The sequence below is a fragment of the Carcharodon carcharias genome, chromosome 16, assembly GCF_017639515.1.
Source record: "Carcharodon carcharias isolate sCarCar2 chromosome 16, sCarCar2.pri, whole genome shotgun sequence".
Classification (NCBI taxonomy): Eukaryota; Metazoa; Chordata; class Chondrichthyes; order Lamniformes; family Lamnidae; genus Carcharodon; species Carcharodon carcharias.
In genome coordinates this window covers 113,569,045-113,590,318 of record NC_054482.1, presented here as the reverse complement: position 1 = coordinate 113,590,318, position 21,274 = coordinate 113,569,045, and the positions used below count along the sequence as shown (strand labels likewise).

At 46.1% G+C, this 21,274-nt stretch overlaps 1 protein-coding gene across 1 annotated transcript; it reads right to left on the bottom strand.

Annotated features, from left to right (window-relative positions):
* Positions 1 to 2,804: 2,804 nt before the first annotated feature.
* Positions 2,805 to 20,286, bottom strand: dnase2b (deoxyribonuclease II beta). Its single transcript, XM_041208430.1, has 6 exons — positions 20,095 to 20,286; positions 12,060 to 12,237; positions 9,663 to 9,741; positions 5,777 to 5,938; positions 4,834 to 5,031; positions 2,805 to 3,531 (listed from the first exon to the last, which is right to left on the bottom strand). Exons 1-6 carry the CDS (start codon positions 20,274 to 20,276, stop codon positions 3,185 to 3,187), a joined length of 1,146 nt encoding a protein of 381 aa, XP_041064364.1. The 5' UTR covers positions 20,277 to 20,286; the 3' UTR covers positions 2,805 to 3,184.
* Positions 20,287 to 21,274: the final 988 nt, after the last annotated feature.

The window sequence follows — 21,274 nt, the reverse complement described above, 5'->3', positions numbered from 1 at the left end:
CCCTAAGGGCCTCAGCTCTCCAAAGGACACACACACACACCAAAGTCATCAGAGGCAACAGGGCCAATCATTGCACAGGCTGTCTCCACCCCTTCTGTGGATGTCAGGGTAGCACCTAGAAGAAGCGCCGAGAAAAGTGGTTGCACGGATGAACTCATTTTGTCACTTTATAATTTTAAAATATATTCATTTTCACTGAATAATGTGTGATGGTGCCTTTCACCTTCATTTACAGGCTTCACAAGGCATCCTACCAACTCCCCCCACCCACCCTGCCACCAGCAGTTCAGCTGCATGTAGCGCCCATGAGTGATTCTGGAGGGGGCAGTGTGTGGCAGGGTCTTTCAGAGCCTTGTGCAAACATTCTCCCACGCACACGGATTTGAAAAACACAGTCATAGTCAAGTTTCTGCTCAGCTCCCCCATCCTTTCCCTTTCTCCAGTCACCCATGTCCTTTGCCCAATCATTGTTGACCTCCTCCCCCCCTCCTAGTATCACCTTCCATCTCCCCACCGTCACCTACCAACTAGGACCCTTTCTTTTCCGGGATGTCCAGGTGAATGTGCACGTCCCCATCCTTCGAATCCACATTGAACTCCCCGCCCCCCAGGATTCGTGTCTGCCTCCAAGTCCCCACCAAACACCCTCGCCATCCCTTCTACCGCTACCATTGTACCCTCACCCTCCCACCCTTTCTGCTCACTCTGCCTCCTCTCATACTCACTGCTCCCTCCGACCACACCCACTCTCAGTTTGCTCCCCAGGAAGCAGTCATTGACTCCACACATCCCTCCCTTGCACATTCACCTGGACATTCCCCCTCACTTACTCCCTCCTTCACCCTTACTCCCTCCCCCCTCTGAACTCCTTCCTCCCCATAGGCTCTTTACCCCTCTGAACTCCTTCCCCACTCCAAACTCATTTCCTTACACCATTTCCCCCTACACCTACCTCCCCAGCTGCTGTATTCTCCCCTGTTACACCCACCTCTCTCGTACTCCCTCCTTCCCCCTCTCAACCTCACCCCCGCCGACACCTTCACTCCTCCCCTATCCTAACCTCACCGCTTCCTCCCAGTACACCTTCCTCTCCCAGTCAACCCTAGACCTTCCTCTTCCACATGCCGCCCCTGCCTCTCTGGTACACCTTCCTCTCCACTCGCAGCTGGACCTTCATTTCTCCCCACCCCCCTTGCCGATCACCCATAGCAACTCATGGCCAAGACCTTGATGTCCCGAAGCAGACCACAGACTTCAACGGAAAACTCCCACCTTTCACAAACTGCTTCGTGGTGGAGCCGTGTCCATGAGGATCCACCCAGTAGGTGATGCATGTGTTCCTCCAGCATCTGGTAGCTGTAGGGTTCCAGCATCTTCTGCTCCTTGGATGTCTGCGATCTGACCAAGGCTCTAATGATAAGTCCTGACTCCTGCATGTCACACTTGTCCAGACATGACCTTGTTTTCCTGCCAGTAAATCTGGTGTGGGGGCACGAATCCCGTCGGGCCTTACTTTGCATCCCATTATCAGGATACAAAGCGGGTTCACGCCGGCCTCCAGCGGGATTGGCGTTCCGCCGTGGCAGACACCGTGGGATGATCCCGCTGTGATTTCACATCACATGAAACCGCTTCTTGGACTTCTCGTCATGTTGTTCCATTCCCCCCTGCCCACCATGATGCCCAACATCAACAAGAGCAGAAAATTCTGGCCTGAGTGTTGGCCAATGACCAGCTCCCAGAAACTAAGTGTTGGCCAATGACTAGCTCCCAGAGACTGAGTGTTGGCCAATGACCAGCTCCAGAGACCATGACTACCAATGACCAGATCAATGAGATTGACTGCCAACCAATGGTTATGATTGTTGACCAATCGGGGCATTCCAATGGAATTAGACTGCTTTCTGAAAAGTGAGAACTTTCAGGGTTACAGGGAGAAGATGGGGGAATGGCAATAACGAATTGCTTTTTCGGAGAGTTAGTACAGGCATGAAGGGCCGAATGGCCTCCCTCTGCATTGTAATCATTCTGTGATTCTGTGACCAATGATCTGTTCCGAAGGAGTGAGTATCAACCAAGAGTCACTTCCGAGAGAGTGAGTGTCAGCCAATGTCAAGTCTGAATTTTCACCAATAATCAGCTCATAAAGTGTGAATGCTAACCAAAAGCCAACTCTTACAGTAATGGATGTTGATCAATGATTTACTCCGAGAGAGTGAGTGTCAACCAATAAGCAGGTCTGAGTGTCAACCAATGACCAGCTTCTACATTGCAAGTGTAGCCAGATATTGCACCCTCGTAAAAATGTTTCATGTCCATGACCTTTCATCAGAACTAATTTCTTTGTTCAGTTTTGTTTGTCTGAACAGCCTTTTAGAAGCTCAAAATGGATTCCCAGAACGGAAACATACGGTATCCACTTTGAAAGTGAGGCCAAGTAATACTATCTTGACCCATGACCAACACGCAACCCTCTTCAGTACTTCTTCCAAACCAAAATATCATGAAGGACACCCAATGGACTGCAAATAAGCTGATAAAACAATTGTCTCGAATTCTAACTGGCTTAACACCTTAATGCCTCAGTCGAAGAGTTATGACAGTTGCTGAGGTATGCCTGATCTATCACAGCTCAATAAAAATAATGCCCTCACTCAGCAGCCATTTTAGATTGTGGCATTCACCTCAGATGTGGATGACTACAACTCTTAAGCAGATGTACAAATCTAACAGAGCAAAATCCTTGCATTTTTCACAGAAAGCCGAAAACAATACCAATTATATTGAGGTTGTATATCTTGGATAGACTTAAAGGGGGCTATGTAATACATATTCTTAGACAAGATATTAGGTAAACTTTAATAGCACCAGTTCAGTTTGTCAGGGGTAGGTAAAGGGGGGAAAAAAATCACAAAACCACAAATGGCAAAAGAATTTAAATTTTTTGAAAAAAAGGAACTGGTTGAGTTTTCTAAATTAGACGAGCTTCCAAGTGACGGGCATGATCAAGCTGAGCAGGGAACTGTGCTGACAATCTCTGTTGCCTGGCTCATCTGCTATTTGCATATTAACAGGGCAGCACACAAGCATGTAGGGGCAAAGGCCAGTCAAAGAACTATTATCCAAGGGCTATTACGTTACAGCAACGAGTTAAACCTTGAGATCAATGTCCCTCCTGGATCCACTACTGGGTGTCCGTACAGTTCTTGTACCAGGATACGGACCTTCGGAAAGCTTTGTAAATATTTGGGTGCCGTGTACAGAGAAGCCCCCCGCTTCTCTGCATCTGGCCGAATGTCCGATTCAGGTCCCCAATGCAGATCCACTGTTCGTAGTAATGCAGAGAAGCGCACCACTTGGAGTGGTCGTTGTGCGAGTCAAAGAGGGCAGGCGCCGGCAGTTTGACCCTTGCCACGTTGTAGACGTGATACGGAAGGGAGCAGTTCGAAGGGAGCTCGTATTTGCTGCTATTCCAAGTTTTCGCCAGCAAATCTGTCTTCAAGGCTTGGGCAACCCAACCCGCATAAATGTCTGAAAAACAGCGACGAATGTGGCTGATGGTTAAAAATATCTGTGAGCACTAAGATGCTACATATACAAGAGTATATTAAAAATCTTACACCTGCATCTATTTCCTGACCACAAAAACTTACTTCCTGTTGTTATGTTTTTGTCGCACTTTTATCGTATTTTTAGGAACATAGAAACATAAGAACAAAATTAGGCCATTCGCCCTCTCCAGTGCCATTGTAAATCCCTGTGTCCCCATTTACAGAGGACAATCAGTAAAGATCTGTGGCGGAAAATAGAGGTCTTTGAAATGCTGATGGCAAGACACATGGGCCAGGGTTTTATGGCCCCTCCCTCCCGGCGGGATGTTACGGTCCCGCCAAACCACATGGCGATTTAAATGGCTCACAGCATCCACCAGGGATGGATCACGCCAAGGCAGGGCCTTAAAATCCCGGCCCACAGTTAAAATTTCCATATATGCACATAAGACCGACGGAGAGGTGCCTGAAATTGCAAAGAGCAAAAAGAACTCTTAAAAGAGTGACAACCAAAAAAGAAAATGCCGTACTTTGTCCATAAATTTTGGCTGCAGAGCTACAGAGTCCTTGTCTAGAGGGCAAGGTGAAGAGCAGCAGGAAGAGGATTCGGCCTAGGGGTAGTTGAGTGATGGATGTCACAGAGCGGTGTGAAGATCGAGTAAGACTGACGAGCTGTGACATACCGTGACAGCAGATCTCCTGGTAGGAGACAAGCAGAGGAAGCAGCAGCAGCATTTAGAATGGGAGACTGTGCAAAGTTGTCCTTCTATCCCCTCTCAGGGCCTTCATGGGAAGTGAGGAGACCGTAAAGTGGCAGGTGTTTATTGTCGGGTTCTATTAAACGTGTGGACATAGGAGCTTAAAGTGAGAAAATTAGACAGGAAGTAGCTGCAAATGGGAGGGTCAGCAACTGGAGAGGTACAGATTTAAGGTAATTGGCAAAAGAACAGGAGGGGAGATGAGGAAAATTTTTTTAACACAGCGGGTCGTTGTGATCTGGAATGCGCTGCCTGAAAGGGCAATGGAAGCAGATTCAATAATAACTTTCTAAAGGATAAACACTTGAAGAAGAATGATTTGCAGGGCCATGGGAGAAGGGCAGAGGGAATGGGACCAATTGGATAGCTCTTTCAAAGAGCTGGCACAGGCACGATGGGCGGAATGGCCTCCTTCTGTGCTGTATCATTCACTGAATGGCCTTCCATTCCTTAATGTCACCTCCATTCCTTAATGGGGGCGACATTTCTAATGGCTTGTTTTACATAGCTGCTTGGGCTCTTACCATCATCAAAATGCTTGTATTTTGCAAAGCTCTGAAACCGAACTCCCCCTGTGGATGTAAGCTTGGTGTGACGTATCCATGGCGACTTGGAAACACTGATACCGTGGGCAACAAATCGGAGATCTGAAAGCTCAGGCAGGAAGATTTGAGGAAGAGACCAATTGTAGACATGCGGGTTATAATATAAAAGCTGCCTTCCTGTAAAAAAAGATTTTTGTGCTATTAGTTTGTCAGTGACAATTTCGTAAGGTTTTATCCCCCAGTACCAAACAAAAAAACTGTAACTTAAAATCTATTGTGCTTCAAAAACTCAACTATTCTCAGCACACGAGGCAAACCATTCCTCGCATTGATTTTTTTGTGCAGGCGATCAGCATGCTCTGGATTGTAGTAGTGGCAACAAAAGCAATATGTATTTATATAGCATCTTTAACATAATAAGACATTCCACAAGGCTTCAGAGGAACAACATAAAACAAAATATGATACTGAGTCACATTAGGCGCTATTAGGTCACATGACCAAAAAGTTGGCCAAAGTGTAGCTTTTAAGGAGTGTCTTAGAGGATGAAAACAAAGTAGAGAGGCAGAGTGGAGTAGAGAAGGTATTTCAGATCTTGGGGCCTAAGAAACTGAAGGTGCCGCTACCAATGGTGGGGCCAATTAAAATCGGGGATGCACTCAACTGGCAAAATTGGCCACCAGCAGGCGGCCCTGCCACTGAGGTGCCCACTGTTGATTGCAAGCCTTGGCATTGGGAGGGTGTTGGGCTCACCTCGCAACACCTTCCCCCATCAGTTTACCACCCCTGCCTCCTTTCAGCCTATCTCCAGAGGGCTGCAAAGCTCATTCCTTTATTTATGCCTGAGAAGTTAACTCACCGACATGTGCCCAACAACATCACCCACCCCTTACATACATAACATACAATAAGAATTCCTTACCGATTTCCATCATCTGGCTGTAATTATATGTAAAACAGAAGAGAGTCTGTCCAAATTTCCTTCCAGAGGAAGGCCATGAATAACCCTTCTCAGGGAAGGGAGGGAAGTTTGGGGTGCTGTGACTCAGCCAGAACCCTTGGGCTTTGTCGAACAGCAACACACCTAGAATTAGATAACAATGAGTAACACACCGTCAAAACACATGACTAATGAGCATCATGAAGGACACTATAGGATATAATTTAGACGTTTGTGATAGCAGTGCAGGTATTTATCAGCAAGAATGAATACTGGGAATGCAGGTATGGTGATTGGTGGGACCGTGGAAAACAAGAAACTCTTGCGAGGCCTGCTCAGCTCTGAACCTGAATTCCAGATTTGTGCTGCAAGATGGTGAAGCTAGATGATTGACAACCCTGGCTCTCACTGATGACTTCCCAACACACCGACATGCTGTGTTCCCAAGCTAATTGGAAAGCAGAAAGTTTGCTCGTTCCACAATTGGATGATGTTTAACTATCAGCCGAAGAGTCTTATTCCTCATCTCCAATTTTTTTTGTAATTAATAAACAGCTGATCAAAGAAAATGAATAATTATACTATACCCTCGCTCTACACTTAGACTCCTTCACAGATTCCCAAGTGTGCTGACCTCTCTGCTCAACCTCCTGATATTTGCTGATCCGTTTGTTCAGATTTCTGATACTTGCTGATCCCCGTATGCCTAATGATTTCAAAGTTGAGAAACTGAAACTCACTTATTTAAAAAGGGAAAATCGCAAAGCTGTCTCAGCAGATCCAGGACAGAAATGCCTCAGATTGAGTTCGTGCTGAGTCAGTTACTCCATCTCAGCAGAGTTTATCCAAAAATGGTGCTAACAACATGAGGGGGAGGAAAACAAAATTAGTCAGTGCCCCGTGCTCCTGGCCACCGTCCAGTAACTCCTGCTGCTGCTGCGGCTAGCGTGTGTTTGTGCGTGTGTTTTGTGTGTGTCTATTGTGTCATTTATGTGTGCGTGTGCATGTATGTGTGCATGTGCTTTGTGTGTGTTTTTGTGCGTGTGTATGCATACGACTGTGTGTTTGTCTTTTGTGTGGGCGTGTGTGGGTGGGCGTGTGTGGAAGCTTTGTATGTTTGAGTATGTTTTCTGTGTGTTTGGTAGGCGTGCGTGTTTTGTGCATGTGTATGTGTTTTCTATGTGTGTGTTTTGTGTGCATGTGTGTGTGCTCTTGTGGGCATGTGTGTGAAAACCCTGGACAAAGACAGGGCTGGGCTGGGCTCTGATGCTCTCATATGGGAAAGTTGTCTGCCGACTCTCACTATTGTGGCTGGTAAATAAATCACAGGCCTCTGGCTCTGAAGAGCAGGGGCGCTCTCTTCGGTGCCCTGGCTAATTTTTATCCTTCATACAACACCACTTAAACAGATTATCTGGTCTTACTGCTTGTGGGATCTTGCTGTGTACAAATTGGCTACCACATTTCCTACATTGCAAAGTGACTACACTTTTAAAAACGTACTTCAATCGCTGTAAAGCTGGACATCCTGAGGTCGCGAGAGATGCTATGGAAATGTGAGGTCTGTCTTTTTACCTGAGTCAGAAGGCCGTGAGTTCATGCTCCACCCTGGGTGATAAAACATCAAGTCTCCGTTCTGCTGACACTTCAATGAGGTAATGAGGGAGTGCTGCAGTGTTGGAGGTGCCGTCTTTGGAGTGGGATGTTAAATTAAGGCCCTCTCAACTGGATGCTGCTAAAATCCTTGTGCATTTCTGTGTAACCCTGTGCAACTCACAATGACTTCTTAAAAGCCAAAATAAATCTCTCAACAAAAGAACAAATTGCTGATAACCTTCATTAATTAATTTAGGCTACCATTGCTTTAAGAATGCAAAATGAAAATTCATTTAAAAATAGCTGTAACTCTCAGTTGTGGTCCATGAAGCATCTGTTAGAGCTGTTAACGTGTGAATTTCACTCACGTTTTTGACTCTGTAATAACAAACTACCTTCAAGCAAGCTGCAACGTGAGTAAATCAAATATTCTAGTGAGGTGGGCAAGAACGTGCTTCTGGGTTAAGGTGAGGAGAGTGGTTTAAGGGTGAAGTAAAGCAGGATAGCATTACAAATGGTTCATAGATAGTTATTCAAATTGGCACTGCTGGCTGAGAGCTTTATCTGCCAGTTCTGCATGATGGAATATTGACACTTTACAGGTACCGACGCACTCCATATTCTTTCTGTGGGACTGATGGAACACTTGGTTCAAATTGCTTCACCTCAGCCATGGAGGAATTAGTTCCTTAGGCATTCAGACAAAAGGTCATCGACCTGAAAAGTTAACCCCATTTCTCCCTCCACAGATGCTGCCAGACTGAACATTCACAGCATTTTCTGCGTTTATTTAAGGCTGTGGCTCAGTTGGTAACACTCGGGCCTCTGAGTCACAAGGGTTGCGGGTTCATGGTCCCACTGCAGGGATTTGAGTGCGAAATACAGGCTTGACATTCTAGTGCAGGGCGGAGTGCAGCAGTGTCACAGGTGCCATCTTTCAGAAAAGGCAATAAGCTGAGGTGCCATCTGCTCAGCCAGGTGAACATTGAAGATCCCTTAGTACTACTTTGTAGTAGAGCCCTGGCCAATCCCTCAACAAATGCCTAAGATAGATTATCTGCTCATTGTCACCTTGCAGCTTGTGGGAGCTTGCTGTACACAAATTGGCTGCATGTTTCCTGCATTACCACGGTTAGTGTTTGCAGAAGTATTTCAGTATTTCATTGGCTGTAAAGTGCTTTGGAAAATCCTGATATCACCGAAAGGCATTATATAAATGCAAGTCTCATTTTTTTCCTTTTCCTGTCTTGATTATGGAGATGAGGACAAGTCAACTGTGGATCAAATTTGGTTCAAAGTCCCTCTGGTAGAAAATCCTGTCAAAGCCCAACGCTTATGGACTAGTGAAGCTCACCATGAATGTGAAGCCTGATGGTGTGTCTGGTCCTCAAAAACCATGAGTGAAGACCAACATGAAAGGAGGAAAGAAAATTGGACACAAAACGCGTGAAATGTTGATGTGAAAAGGACAATTTCCCCTCCTGCTATAGGAAGGGAAGAAGTGGTGGATGATATTGGGTTGGTAATCAGAACTGAGGTATAAAATCATGGTTAACTGTTGCCAAGGTCATTATCCTTTACCTCCCCAAAGAATTGACCAATGGTGAGCCCATTATATATTGGCTAATTATTAACCAATGGTGAACTGCAACCAGCTGCTTGTCCTGTCATGTAATACCTATCCAATGTTGACAAGTGACCTAGCTTATTTCGATATTGCTCTGAAAATTGATAATCCTTGACATTTCACTTTCGCCCTCAATATCATTGTCACAGGTATCGAGAGACTCCATTAATCCCAAATGTGAGGGGAAGGGAAAATAAAACCATAATACAGCAGCCACTTTAAGACATTTTGTTCCCATAAATTTACTAAAGAGTTCCAAATTCATAAATATAAACAGACTGAGTTCAACTCCAGGATTTTTGGGCTCCACATACTTGAGTTCAAATCCAATCCGGATTAACCACCCAATGTATTCAACACTCTGTGCCAACAGTATATAACATTTAGTTCAAAAACAGAATTACCTGGAAAAACTCAGCAGGTCTGGCAGCATCGGCGGAGAGGAAAAGAGTTGACGTTTCGAGTCCTCATGACCCTTCCACAGAACGGACCCTTCAGTTCTGTTGAAGGGTCATGAGGACTCGAAACGTCAACTCTTTTCTTCTCCGCCGATGCTGCCAGACCTGCTGAGTTTTTCCAGGTAATTCTGTTTTTGTTTTGGATTTCCAGCATCCGCAGTTTTTTGTTTTTTTAACATTTAGTTACCTTTTGTGTGTCCATGCTTCACGTCATAAGGCATTAATGGTGCAGCATCATTGTAGATAAAATATGCTCTTTCTTTGACCTGTTTCCAGGGGAACAACAATGATAGCTCCCAGTCCAAACATATAAATTCCATAAAGTCACACAAGGTAAACAGGAGAGGTTACAAAACTTGAAGGGTGGGTGAGTCAATGGCAAATGGATCTCACTAAAAACAAGTGTGAGGTGGTGCATTTTGGTGGGTGGCAGAAGGTGGTATCGAAATAAGAAGTCTCAAATTTAAGTCAGAAATGAGGGATTTCTTCTCTCAGAGGATGGTTAGTGAATTGGAATTCTCTTCCCCAGCGAGCAGTGGAAGCTGGGTCATTGAATATATTCAAGGGTGAGTTGGACAGATTTTTCATCGATGAGGGAGTGAAGCGTTATGAGGGGCAGACAGCCGAGTGGAGTTAAGGCCACAATCAGATCAGCCATGATCTTATTGAATGGCAGAGTAGGCCTGAGGGCTCCAGTAGCCTACTCCTGCTCCCATTTCTTTTCATGTTCTTCTTATGTCTCATACTCTTTGGGAAATGAGAGTCTAATTGAAGCAGAGGAACAAAGGGATCCAGGGAGACAGATTCACAAATCACTAAAAGTAGCAACACAGGATAACAAGGCAACAAAAAAAGCAAACCAAGCATGAGACCTCATTTCTAGAGGAATAGAATTGAGAAACAAAGAGGTTAAACATATAAAGAAGTTTGGTTAGGCAATATTTAGATTTCTTTGCACAGTTCTGGTCCCCACATTTCAAAAAGCGTAGGGACATTGGAGAAAATTGCAAATTGATTAACAAGGATGATACCAGAACAAAGAGATTGTAACTATCTGGAAAGATTGAAAAGGCGAGGCCCTTTTTTCTAGAAAAGAGAAGGATGGGTGGGGTGGAGGACCTTGTTAAACTGGACACAGAAAAGGTGTTTCCACCTGTGGGAGATCGAGAGCACAGCTGAAGGACATAAACTTAAGATAATCACTTATAAACCCAACAAGGAATTCAGGAGAAACTTCAAGAGTGGTGAAAATGTGAATCTCAGTAACAGCAAGCTGTGGTTGAGATGAATAGTACAGATATATTTATGAGGAAGCAGATAGGCAGATGAGGGTGAAAAGAAAATGATCTGCAGATAAGGTGAGATGAAATAGTATTGGGAGGAGAATCCTGTGAAGCCTAAACACCGGTACAGACCAGTTGACCCAAGTGACCAATTTTGACACTGTAATTCCTATGTTGTTTAATTTCAGGCGGTGTAATTTGGTGAGGTGGGATTTTGCTGGTGACTTTGACTCCCTATGACTTCATCCCAAAGAAGAAGAAAAGTCATACAGACTCAAAACTCTGTTTCTCCCTCCGCAGATGCTGTCAGACCTGCTGAGTTTTTCCAGCGTTTTCTGTTTTTAAGTACAGGAAGGAATTTTGAACCTACATCATGAAAACAATTGAACTTCTGGGATGGGTTAGTTTTGCGCTCTTCATTGTTAGCTCACTCAAGAGATCCACACTGGAGCCTATTCCCTCTCAGTGAGCATGGGAATTTTTGGGCGAAGAGCCAGGTGAAATTCCTGGGAAAGGATCCAAACTGCTCCTGGGATGTCAAGGGGTAAGGGTAAAGAAGCAATCACAATCTTCCCAACTCTTGTCCCAGGTTGGGCATTTATAATCGCATAAATAGAATGGAAGCATGAAGGACTTGCTCAACCACTGAAGGACTCGCTCAACCACAGCTATGGTAGAATTCTGCCTCCTCACATTAACCTGCGTACATTCTGCAACAGTTAATGCGTCACAAAGCCCTGATTTATGGGATGCCATCTTAAATCCAGACTGGGACGATAGGTGTAGAAGAATAATATGGGCACAAAAGTCTGTTTCTCTCTCCGCAGATGCTGCCAGACCTGCTGAGTTTTTTCAGCATTTTCTGTTTTTATTTCAGATTTCCAGCATCTGCGATATTTTTGTTTTTATGATAGGTCAAATGTTTTGCTTTGCAAGGGTCCCAAGTGAAATGGGGTAAGCTGTTCCAAAATTTGCCCTAACTCAGCACTGACTGGTAATCTCACACTCATGACAGGTTTTGCGAAATGGAAAGCTATGACAATGCTGTAAGAGAACACACTCTTACATTGAACGCCCCTGACATTGGTAGAGTAGAGGGTAGATCTATGAGTCATGCAGTTAAACAGACAATTGTATCAGTGCCGGATTTGATGGTGCAAAGCATTTCATCCCCAGAACTGCAACTTCTTCACTCAAGGAGCACTTTGTGACATTCTGGAAGAAATGATCAGGGAATTCTCACCGGGACCCTATTGCTTTACTGTGCATGTGGATTGGTCACACTGTGCATTTACACTTGCCTTTGATTTATAGGTGGAGTAAAGCTGATGCAGAGTTCTCCCTAGGGCACTCTCCGTCATATTGACAAGGTATTTGCTCTGCTGCCAATCTACAGTTGAAGGATCCAAGTACATATATGTTAATCCCATCCCGACAGTTTGATGAACTTGATGTTTGGGCAGCTTGTAGATGGCAAACCTGTGAGGTAAGGAAATAACAAAGAGCAAAAGAGTAGAAAAATGGCAGAATAAAATACCAAAACATCTAACGCTTAGAAGTATTTGGGATGTTAATCTGTTAAGAACTGTAAAAATTTAACATTGCACCTTCAACAATATAGTCTCTCATTGCTGCACTAGAGTGCCAGTTTAGTCCAAGATGTCCATGTTTATGTATAAAGCTATGTCTCAGCTTATCTGCTGCTGAAACACTCATCCATGCATTGGTTACCTCTATGCTTGACTATTCCAACACCATCCTGACTGGCCTCCCACACTCTGGCCTCTGTGAGAATCTGATCATCCAAAGTCCTGTTGCAAATGTCCTTATTCGCGCCAAGTCCCACTCACCCACCACCCCTGTGTTTGCTGACTTACTTTGGTTCCCAGTCAAGCAATGCCTTGATTTTAGAATTCTCATCCTTGTTTCCAAATCCCCCCATGACCACCCCTACCTATCTCTAGAACCTCCTCTAGCCTGACAATCCTCTGAGATAATTTTGGCCTCTTGTGCGCCTCGATTTTAATTGCTCCACTATCGCTGGCCATGTCTTCAGCTGCTGAGGGCTTAAGCTCTGGGATTCTCTCCCAAAACTTCTTCACCTCTCTATCTTGCTTTCCCTCTTTACAAAACATTTTAGAAGCTACCTCTTTAATCAAACATTTGGACATCTGCCCTAACATCCCCTTATGTGGCTCGGTGTCCAATTTTGTTTTATAATGCTTCTGTGAAGCGTTTTGGGATATTTTATTACAATATGGACTCTATGGCTGGGATTTCCTGTGTCTGCCTATGTTCGATGGTGTGAACAGACGGTGTGAAACCAGTTTGCGATTATCCACTCAGCCGGCCGATGGTGGGCCGTGTTTCCTGTCATCGGATGCCGGGAACCTCATTGTAATACAGCAGCATTTCATTATAAGGCCAGCCCACCGGACTCATTCCCCCCTCCCCCCTCCCCCCTGCCCCTCTGGATCATCCGCCCACTTTGGCGGGAAAACACACCGATGTGTTTCACAACAGCACATAAGCGACGTGCACCTGGCAGACTGCACTTTGCTTGGGGCTTCAAGGCTTGTTTGCCTACCTTGCTTCGGGCAGTCATCAGCGCCAGGCTTCACAGACAGCAACACATCACTTTAGAGGGGCCTCACAGACAGGTCTCTGCCTTCCAGGTCAGCCATACGTGGGTGGCTTTTCAATGGGATGCAGGGCAAGGTCTTGCTTGGGGAAAGGGGGAGAAGTGGCCTCAGGCAAGGGAAGAGGCTGCAGGGCGAGAGCTGTACTGGGGAAGGGGCTGTATCCCAGGGTGTGTGTTGGGGGGCACATATCGATCTGTACAAGCAGCCTCAAGATGGTGAGGGCTGAGGAGGCAGTCTCTGGAGGAGATGAGGCCAGATGGAGATGTGAGGGTATGTGTGTGAGAATGGATGGCGATGCCCCTTGAGCTGGCAGTGAGTGAGATGCCAGTGAATATGTGATGGGCTTGAGTGTGTGAGTTCAGAGTGCTGAGATGGTTGCCATACCCTGGCTGCATAGATAAGATCATTCGTCCTCCATCTGCATTGGATGGGCAACCTCTTCAGTGCAGCGTTGGCACTGACCACCACTGCTGCTGCTTGGCATGCTGGATTGGTGACACCCGTTGCCCGTCCTGCGGGCAGAGCGGGGGTACAGGTGGGCCTCCACGGCATTCAAATGGCATTTCAGTGGTGCGTCATTAAACCTGGGGGCTTTAATCTTTTTGCTTTCCATGGATGTCTTCCCTGCAGTAGTGGTGGGCTGGAAGCACTGAGATGTGTGAGCGCGGCTGAACTTTAAACATGGCGCCTGGCGTGATGAAGCAGTGAGGTGATGTCATCGCGGGCGATTGAGAGTCCGCCCACCATGGAAATGGCCTGTTTCCCAGGAATGCACAAGCTTGGGACGATATGGCATGAAAACCCTCCATCCGAGCCAGCGGGTAAAATGTCAACTCTGCCCTATATAAATTTGAATTTTTGTTTATATGTAAAATAATAATCTGCTTGCAGAAACCACAATAGTACTTTTATTGCAATAGTACTTTTTAAAATACTGGATTTCTGTTAATTCTTTCATCAAAGACTTAAACAGAATCAAAACTTTTCATTCTGGAACAAGATACACAAAGCCGTCTATGTGTAAAAACAGACCTAGGAATATAAATGCAAATATTGTCAAGAATCTGACCTTGCGACTTGTTTATAGTTGTAATGACGAAAGTCTAATTGGGAACTGTTTTCTCCAGAGTTGAAAAGGCAGGTTTACATCTGAAGGGCTCAATATTGTTTGGGCATTGGTGAGACCACACCTAGAGTACTGTATGCAGTTTTGGCCACCTTAATTTAGGTGGGACATGTTTGTATTGGAGGCAGTTCAGAGAAAATTCACTAGCCTGATCCCCTGGGATGGGGAAGTTGAGGAAAAGTTGAGCAGGTCGGGCCTATACTCATTGGAGTTTAGAAGGATGAGAGGTGGTCTTACTGAAACATACAAGATTCTGAGGGGGCTTGACAGGGTGGATGCTGAGAGCATGTTTCCCCTCGTGGGGGGAATCTAGAACTAGGGAGCACAGCTTCAAATTAAAAGGTCTCATATTCATGACGGAGATGAGGAGGAATTTCTTCTCTCCAAGGATCGTGAGTGTTTGGAATTCAGTCCCCCGGAGAGCAGTGGAGGCTGGGTCACTGAATTTATTCAAGGCAGATTCTGGATGGGCAAGGGAATCAAGGGTTATGGGGGACAGACAGGTATGTGGAGTTAAGGCCACATCAGGTCAACCATGATCTCAGTGAATGGGGGAGTAGGTTCAGTGGACCGAATGGCCTACTCCTGCTTCTACGTCTTAGGTTCTTATGAATAAACACTCAAATTTCCTTGAAATCTGCTGATATAATTCCAGCATCTATCATCGAAGAAAACAACTTCCTCATTACCATCTTGTTCCATGGCAAAGTCCTTCTAAAGTTTTGTAGCAACATTATAACTGCTCCTTCCTTGGGTCTAAGTTTGTGTGTTGGCCTGCGTATTGGAGTTAGACTGTGTAGAAACTCTGGAACATACGCACAGTTAGCATCTTCTTCATCTATAGGGTCATTGCTGATGTATTCTTTTAATTTATTAGACGGCTTTTCTAAAATGTTTTGATTCAAATCTAGTGAATATTTATTTTTACCACAAAGAATATCTTTTGAATAAGTTGTATCAAGTAATTGCCCCCGTCATTTAGCCACACTTAAGCAATTCCGTCGTTTCATCCACCCCTCCCATACCACCCATCCCATACCACCCATTCTTCCAATGCTATTCACATCCTTCCTATTAATCTCATCCCAATCCTCACAGAAATGATCTCTAAGGGATATAATTAACAGATATAATCCCTATTATATCTTATAGACTCATAGATCTTTACAGCACAGAAGGAGGCCATTCGGCCCATTGTGTCTGCCCTGGTCAGCTAGGATCTGACTACACTAATCTCATTTTCCAGCGCTTGGCCCATAGCCCTGGAGGCTATAGCAATACAAGTGAATATCTAAATACTTCTTAAAGGTTATAAGAGTTTCTGACTCAACCGCCCTTTCAGGCAGTGAGTTCCAGGCTCTCACCACCCTCTGGGGTGAAAAAATTTCTCCTCAGCTCCCCTCTTAGCCTTCTACCTCTTATCTTAAATCTATGCCCCCTGGTTATTGATCCCTCTACTAATCTACCCTATCAATGCCCCTCATAATCTTATACATCTCTATCAGGTCCCCTCTCAACTTTCACTGCTCCAAGGAAAACAACCCCAGCCTATCCAATCTTTCCTCATAGCTCAGACCCTCCAGCCCAGACAGCATCCTGGTGAATCTCCTCTGCACCCCCTCCAGTGCAATCACATCCTTCCTATAATGTGGTGACCAGAACTGCACACAGTACTCCAGTTGTGGCCTAACCAGCGTTTTACACAGTTGCAGTATAACCTCCCTGCTCTTGTAACCTATGCCTCGGCTAATAAAGGCAAGTATCCCATATGCCTTCTTAATCACCTTATCTACCTACCGTGCTACCTTCAGGGTTCTGTGGATATGCACACTAAGGTCCCTCTGATCTTCAGTACTTTCTAGGGTCCTACCATTCATAGTGTAATCTCTTGCCTTGTTAGCCCTCCCAATGCATTACCTCACACTTTTCTGGGTTGAATTCCATTTGCCACTGCTCTGCCCACCTGACCAGTCCATTGATATCTTCCTGCCGTTTACAGCTATTGTCATCACTATTTACAACTCTACCAACTTCTGTGTCATCCACGAACCGCTTGATCATATTTCCTAGGATCATAGAGACAGAGAGGTCTACAGCACAGAGTCTGCTCCGGTCAAACAAGTACCTAACTACTCTAATCCCATTTTCCAGCACTAGGCCCATAGCCTTGTATGTCATGGCATCGCAAGCGCACATCCAAATACTTCTTAAATGTTATGAGGGTTTCTGCCTCTACCACCCTTTTAGGCAATGAGTTCCAGATTCCCACCACCCTCTGGGTGAAAACTACATTTAAGTCAAAATCATTCATTTACACCACAAACAGCAAGGGCTCCGGCACCGAGCCCTGCAAAATCCCACTGGAAACAGACTTCCAGTCACAGAAACATCCCTCTACCATCACCCTCTGCTTCCTGCCTCTCAGCCAATCTTGAATCCAATGTGCCACTTTGCCTTGGATACCATGGACTCTTAGTTCCTTGAACCGTTTGCCATGAGGGACCTCATCAAAAGCCTTGCTAAAGTCCATGTAGACCACATCAAATGCATTACCCTCATCAACACTCCTGGTTACAACCTCAAAAAATGCGATCAAATTTGTAAAACACGGCCTTACCTTAACAAATCTGGGGTAATTCTTCTACCGGGGTAACTTTGTTAAAGGTCTCCCCTTACCTTCCGCTGTTTTTGTTCTCCACCATCACCACCACCACCACTGCCACCACCGTCATCACAACCATCACCACCACCAGCAACACGACTGGCACCACCGCCACCACTGCCATCACCATCATCAACAGCACTACCACCACCATCATCACGATCACTACCACAGCCACCTCCGCCATCACCACCTCCGCCATCACCACCACCACCATCACCATCACCATGACTGCCACCACCACTGCCATCACCATCACTGCCATCAACACCATTGCCACCACCACCTCCACCACTGTCACCACCACCACACCCACCCACCACCACTGCCATCACCACCGCCACCACCTCCATCACCACCTTCACCTTCATAACCACCATCACGATGACAGCCACCACCGCTGTCATCACCATTACTGCCATCACCATCGTCACCACTGCCCCCACCACCATCAACGCTGCCACTGCCACTACAGCCATCACCACCCCCACCATTGTCCTCACTGCCAAGACGCCTCTTGGTCTGGATCGCCACTGCCTCTAATCCTACTTTACCTGAAGGCTTCGCCTGATTTTTTGCACCTGTATATGATAGCACAGTAAATAGACTTGTGGGTGAAACTATCTAGTCAGTACTAATGTAACACTCAGTGCTCTGACCTTGTATATAAATGAAACCTCGTGAAGTTACCGAATGAAGATGGACCCAACACTCTCATTCACAAAAACTATCCATTCAATATGCGTGCAGTTCTAGAATCCACGTTATAGGAAGGATGTGATTGCACTAGAGAGAGTGCAGAGGAGATTTACCAGGATTTGCCTGGGCTGGAGAGTTTTAGTTATGAGGAGAGATTGGATAGACTGGGGTTACTTTCCCTGGAGCAGAGGAGATTGAGGGGGGACATGATTGAGGTGTATAAAATTATGAGGGGCATGGATAGGGTAGACAGGAAGGAACTTTTCCCCTTGGTGGAGGGATCAATAACCAGGGGGCGTAGATTTAAGGTAAGGAGCAGGAGGTTTAGAGGGGATGTGAGGAAGAATTTTTTCACCCAGAGGGTGGTGGGAATCTGGAACTCACTGCCTGAAAGGATGGTAGAGGCAGAAACCCTCATAACACTTAATAAGTATTTGGATGCGCACTTGCGATGCCATGGCGTACAAGGGTATGGGCAGGAAAATGGGATTAGAATAGTTAGGTACTTGATTGACAGGCGCAGACTCGATGGGCTGAAGGGCCTTTTTCTGTGCTGCAGACCTCTATGAGTCATGCCATAATAGTATGAACATATTTGAGCTGGGTGTGAAGCTTTTTGAATGCATTACAGCGAAGAACGTCAGTGAAGATTAGAATACATTCCAATTCATCCATTCAGTTTTAACGCTGAGCTGTCACAGGCGAACAACTATATGAATAGGTGCAGAGAGAGCACCTGCTACTTTGCCTATGTTTAGCCTATGATTTAGCGTGAAATTTCTTTCAATTCCCACACCAGCCAGTCCGTGTACTCTGTGAATACTGGTATCACCCGTGGCTCAGTTGGAGCTCCTGCCTTGAGTCAGAGGATCCACAGTCCTGCTCCAGAGACCTGCAGCAGGATTTTCCACAGCCACAATCTCCCAGCCCCGCCGCAAGTCAACGGGCTTCTGGCTGGGGCACCACCTCGCCCGGGGTGGTGGGTCCCACCCATGACGGGGGTCGCAAAATCCCGGCCTTGAGCGCACAATCCGGCTGACGTTCCAGCGCCATACTGAGGGAGTGCTGCACAGTAGGAGGTGTCGTCATTCAGATGAGATGTTAAACTGAAGCCCTATCTGCCTTGCAGGCTGATGTAAAAGACCCCACCACACCATTTTGAAGAAGAGTATGGGAGTTCTACCTGGTGACCTGGCCGATATCTATCCTTCAACCAACATCTAGGTTGATACTTCAGGGCAGTACTGAGGGAGTGCTGCACTGTCCGAGGTGCCATCTTCCGGATAAGGTATTCAACCTTATAAGACGGATGTAAAAGATCCTACAGCATTATTGCAAAAAAGAGCAGGGGAGCCCTTCTCAGATTCCTGGCCAGTATTTATCCCTCAACTAACATTGCTAAGACAGAATACCTGATCATCTACCCCATTGCTGTTTGTGAAGCCTTTCTGTGTACAAATTGGCTGTCAGGATTCCTACATTATAACAGTGACAAGCACTTCATTGGCTGTACAGCACTTAGGGATATCCTGGGTTTGTGAAAGGTGCTACATAAATGCAAATGCTTTCTTTCTGAATTACCAAGAAATGGGGGACTCTTTTTAGCTGTGGGTCCACTTGGATCTAGACTCACGCAGCCTCAAGCTCCTTCCACTGATTGTGTGGCACACTCTACTCACCAATCCACTGGTTGTGTGGCACATTGTACCCATCAATCCACTGGTTGTGTGACACATTGTACCCACCAATCCACTGGTTGTGCAGCACATTGTACCCATCAATCCACTAGTTGTGCGACACATTGTACCCATCAATCCACTGGCTGTGCTGCATGTTGTACCCACCAATCCACTGGTTGTGTGACACATTGTACCCACCAATCCACTGGTTGTGTGGCACATTGTACTCACCAATCCACTGGTTGTGTGACACATTGTACCCACCAATCCACTGGTTGTGTGGCACATTGTACTCACCAATCCACTGGCTGTGCTGCACGTTGTACCCACCAATCCACTGGTTGTGTGGCACGTTGTACTCACCAATCCACTGGTTGTGTGGCACGTTGTACTCACCAATCCACTGGGTGTGTGGCACGTTGTACTCACCAATCCACTGGTTGTGTGGCACGTTGTACTCACCAATCCACTGGTTGTGTGGCACGTTGTACTCACCAATCCACTGGTTGTGTGGCACGTTGTACTCACCAATCCACTGGTTGACCAGCTTCATCTCTGCAGGAGATTTCAGCGACACTGGAACTGATGTGAGCGATCAACAGGAAGAACGGAGCAAGGATAGACGGTGCTTCCATATCATGAGCGGCTCTGTTGCAAACTAATTCACCTAGTGTGTTCTCCCCAGCTGCTGATGAAGAAACCACTCTCATTGGACTTATCTGCTGTTCTGTTATTGAGAAAGCAGAAGTTGCACTGTGATAAATTAGTCATCAAACCTTCGCCGGCCCTCTTTACATTCCCCTCGGTGCCTTGGGGTTTGTTTCTCTGCCATGTGACTGTGGTGAATTAAAATCAGCAGCAAAATAACAGCTTTCAATTAAGCTGCAGCCCAAACCTCAACCTCAGGCTGTGCCAGGAGAAAGAAATAAAATCTGAAAATGTTGGAATCACTCAAATAATTGGTAGGCTTTGGTGAAGATTAGAGAGCCAGTAAGCCGAATCAGTTGACCCAGCTTTTGTCCCGCGCCGATATCGCCGAGATCCGATCATTTTTGTGCTGCGCTTTCAGTCCCTTGTGGGACTTTCAAGAAGTTTAACGAAGGGTTTAAAAAAGGCCAAACAGATTCAGGTCAAAAATGTTTCTGCTCCCGATCAGCAGCAACCTTGCTCTGCCATGTTCTGCCAACATTTTGCCACCATCTTATGATGTGAAAGCCGGCATATCCTTGACAAACAATTTCCAAAATGGCTGTGGTCGTGTATTACACTGAAGGTAATTGTCCCAAGTATTTCCAATGCTGTCTGCTGGGGTTCTCATCCAGTTGTCCATCTGAGCCGACCCGCATCTCCGCTCACCCACTGACCTCACTCCCATGAAGCACCTGTGCCCGTCCAACACGAGGCTCCGCCCACTTTCAAATTCCAAAGCATGCTTGTGCTAAGGTTTCTTTCCAGCTCCCAAGTCCTTTCCCCTCTCCCAGTCACCCACATCCTTTCCCCCATCACTGTTGCCCCACCGCACCACCCCCCCCACCACCCGGCATCACCCTCTACCTCCCCACCATTAGCTACCAACCAGAACCCTCTTCTTTCCCAGATGTCCAGGTGAACTTGCACGTTCCCTATCATCCTGAGAATCCCACCTCAATCCACATTGACCTCCCCGACCTCCTCCTTCCCATCCCCACGGTCCGTGCCTGCTTCCGAG

Coding starts and splice junctions, on each gene's coding strand:
- dnase2b (XM_041208430.1), bottom strand. CDS start 20,276: ATGAGAGTGGTTTCTTCATCAGCAGCTGGGGAGAACACACTAGGTGAA. Junction 12,238..20,094: donor GCTGGTCAACCAGTGGATTG/GTGAGTACAACG, acceptor CTTACCTCACAG/GTTTGCCATCTACAAGCTGC. Junction 9,742..12,059: donor ACTCCACCTATAAATCAAAG/GCAAGTGTAAAT, acceptor CCCTGGAAACAG/GTCAAAGAAAGAGCATATTT.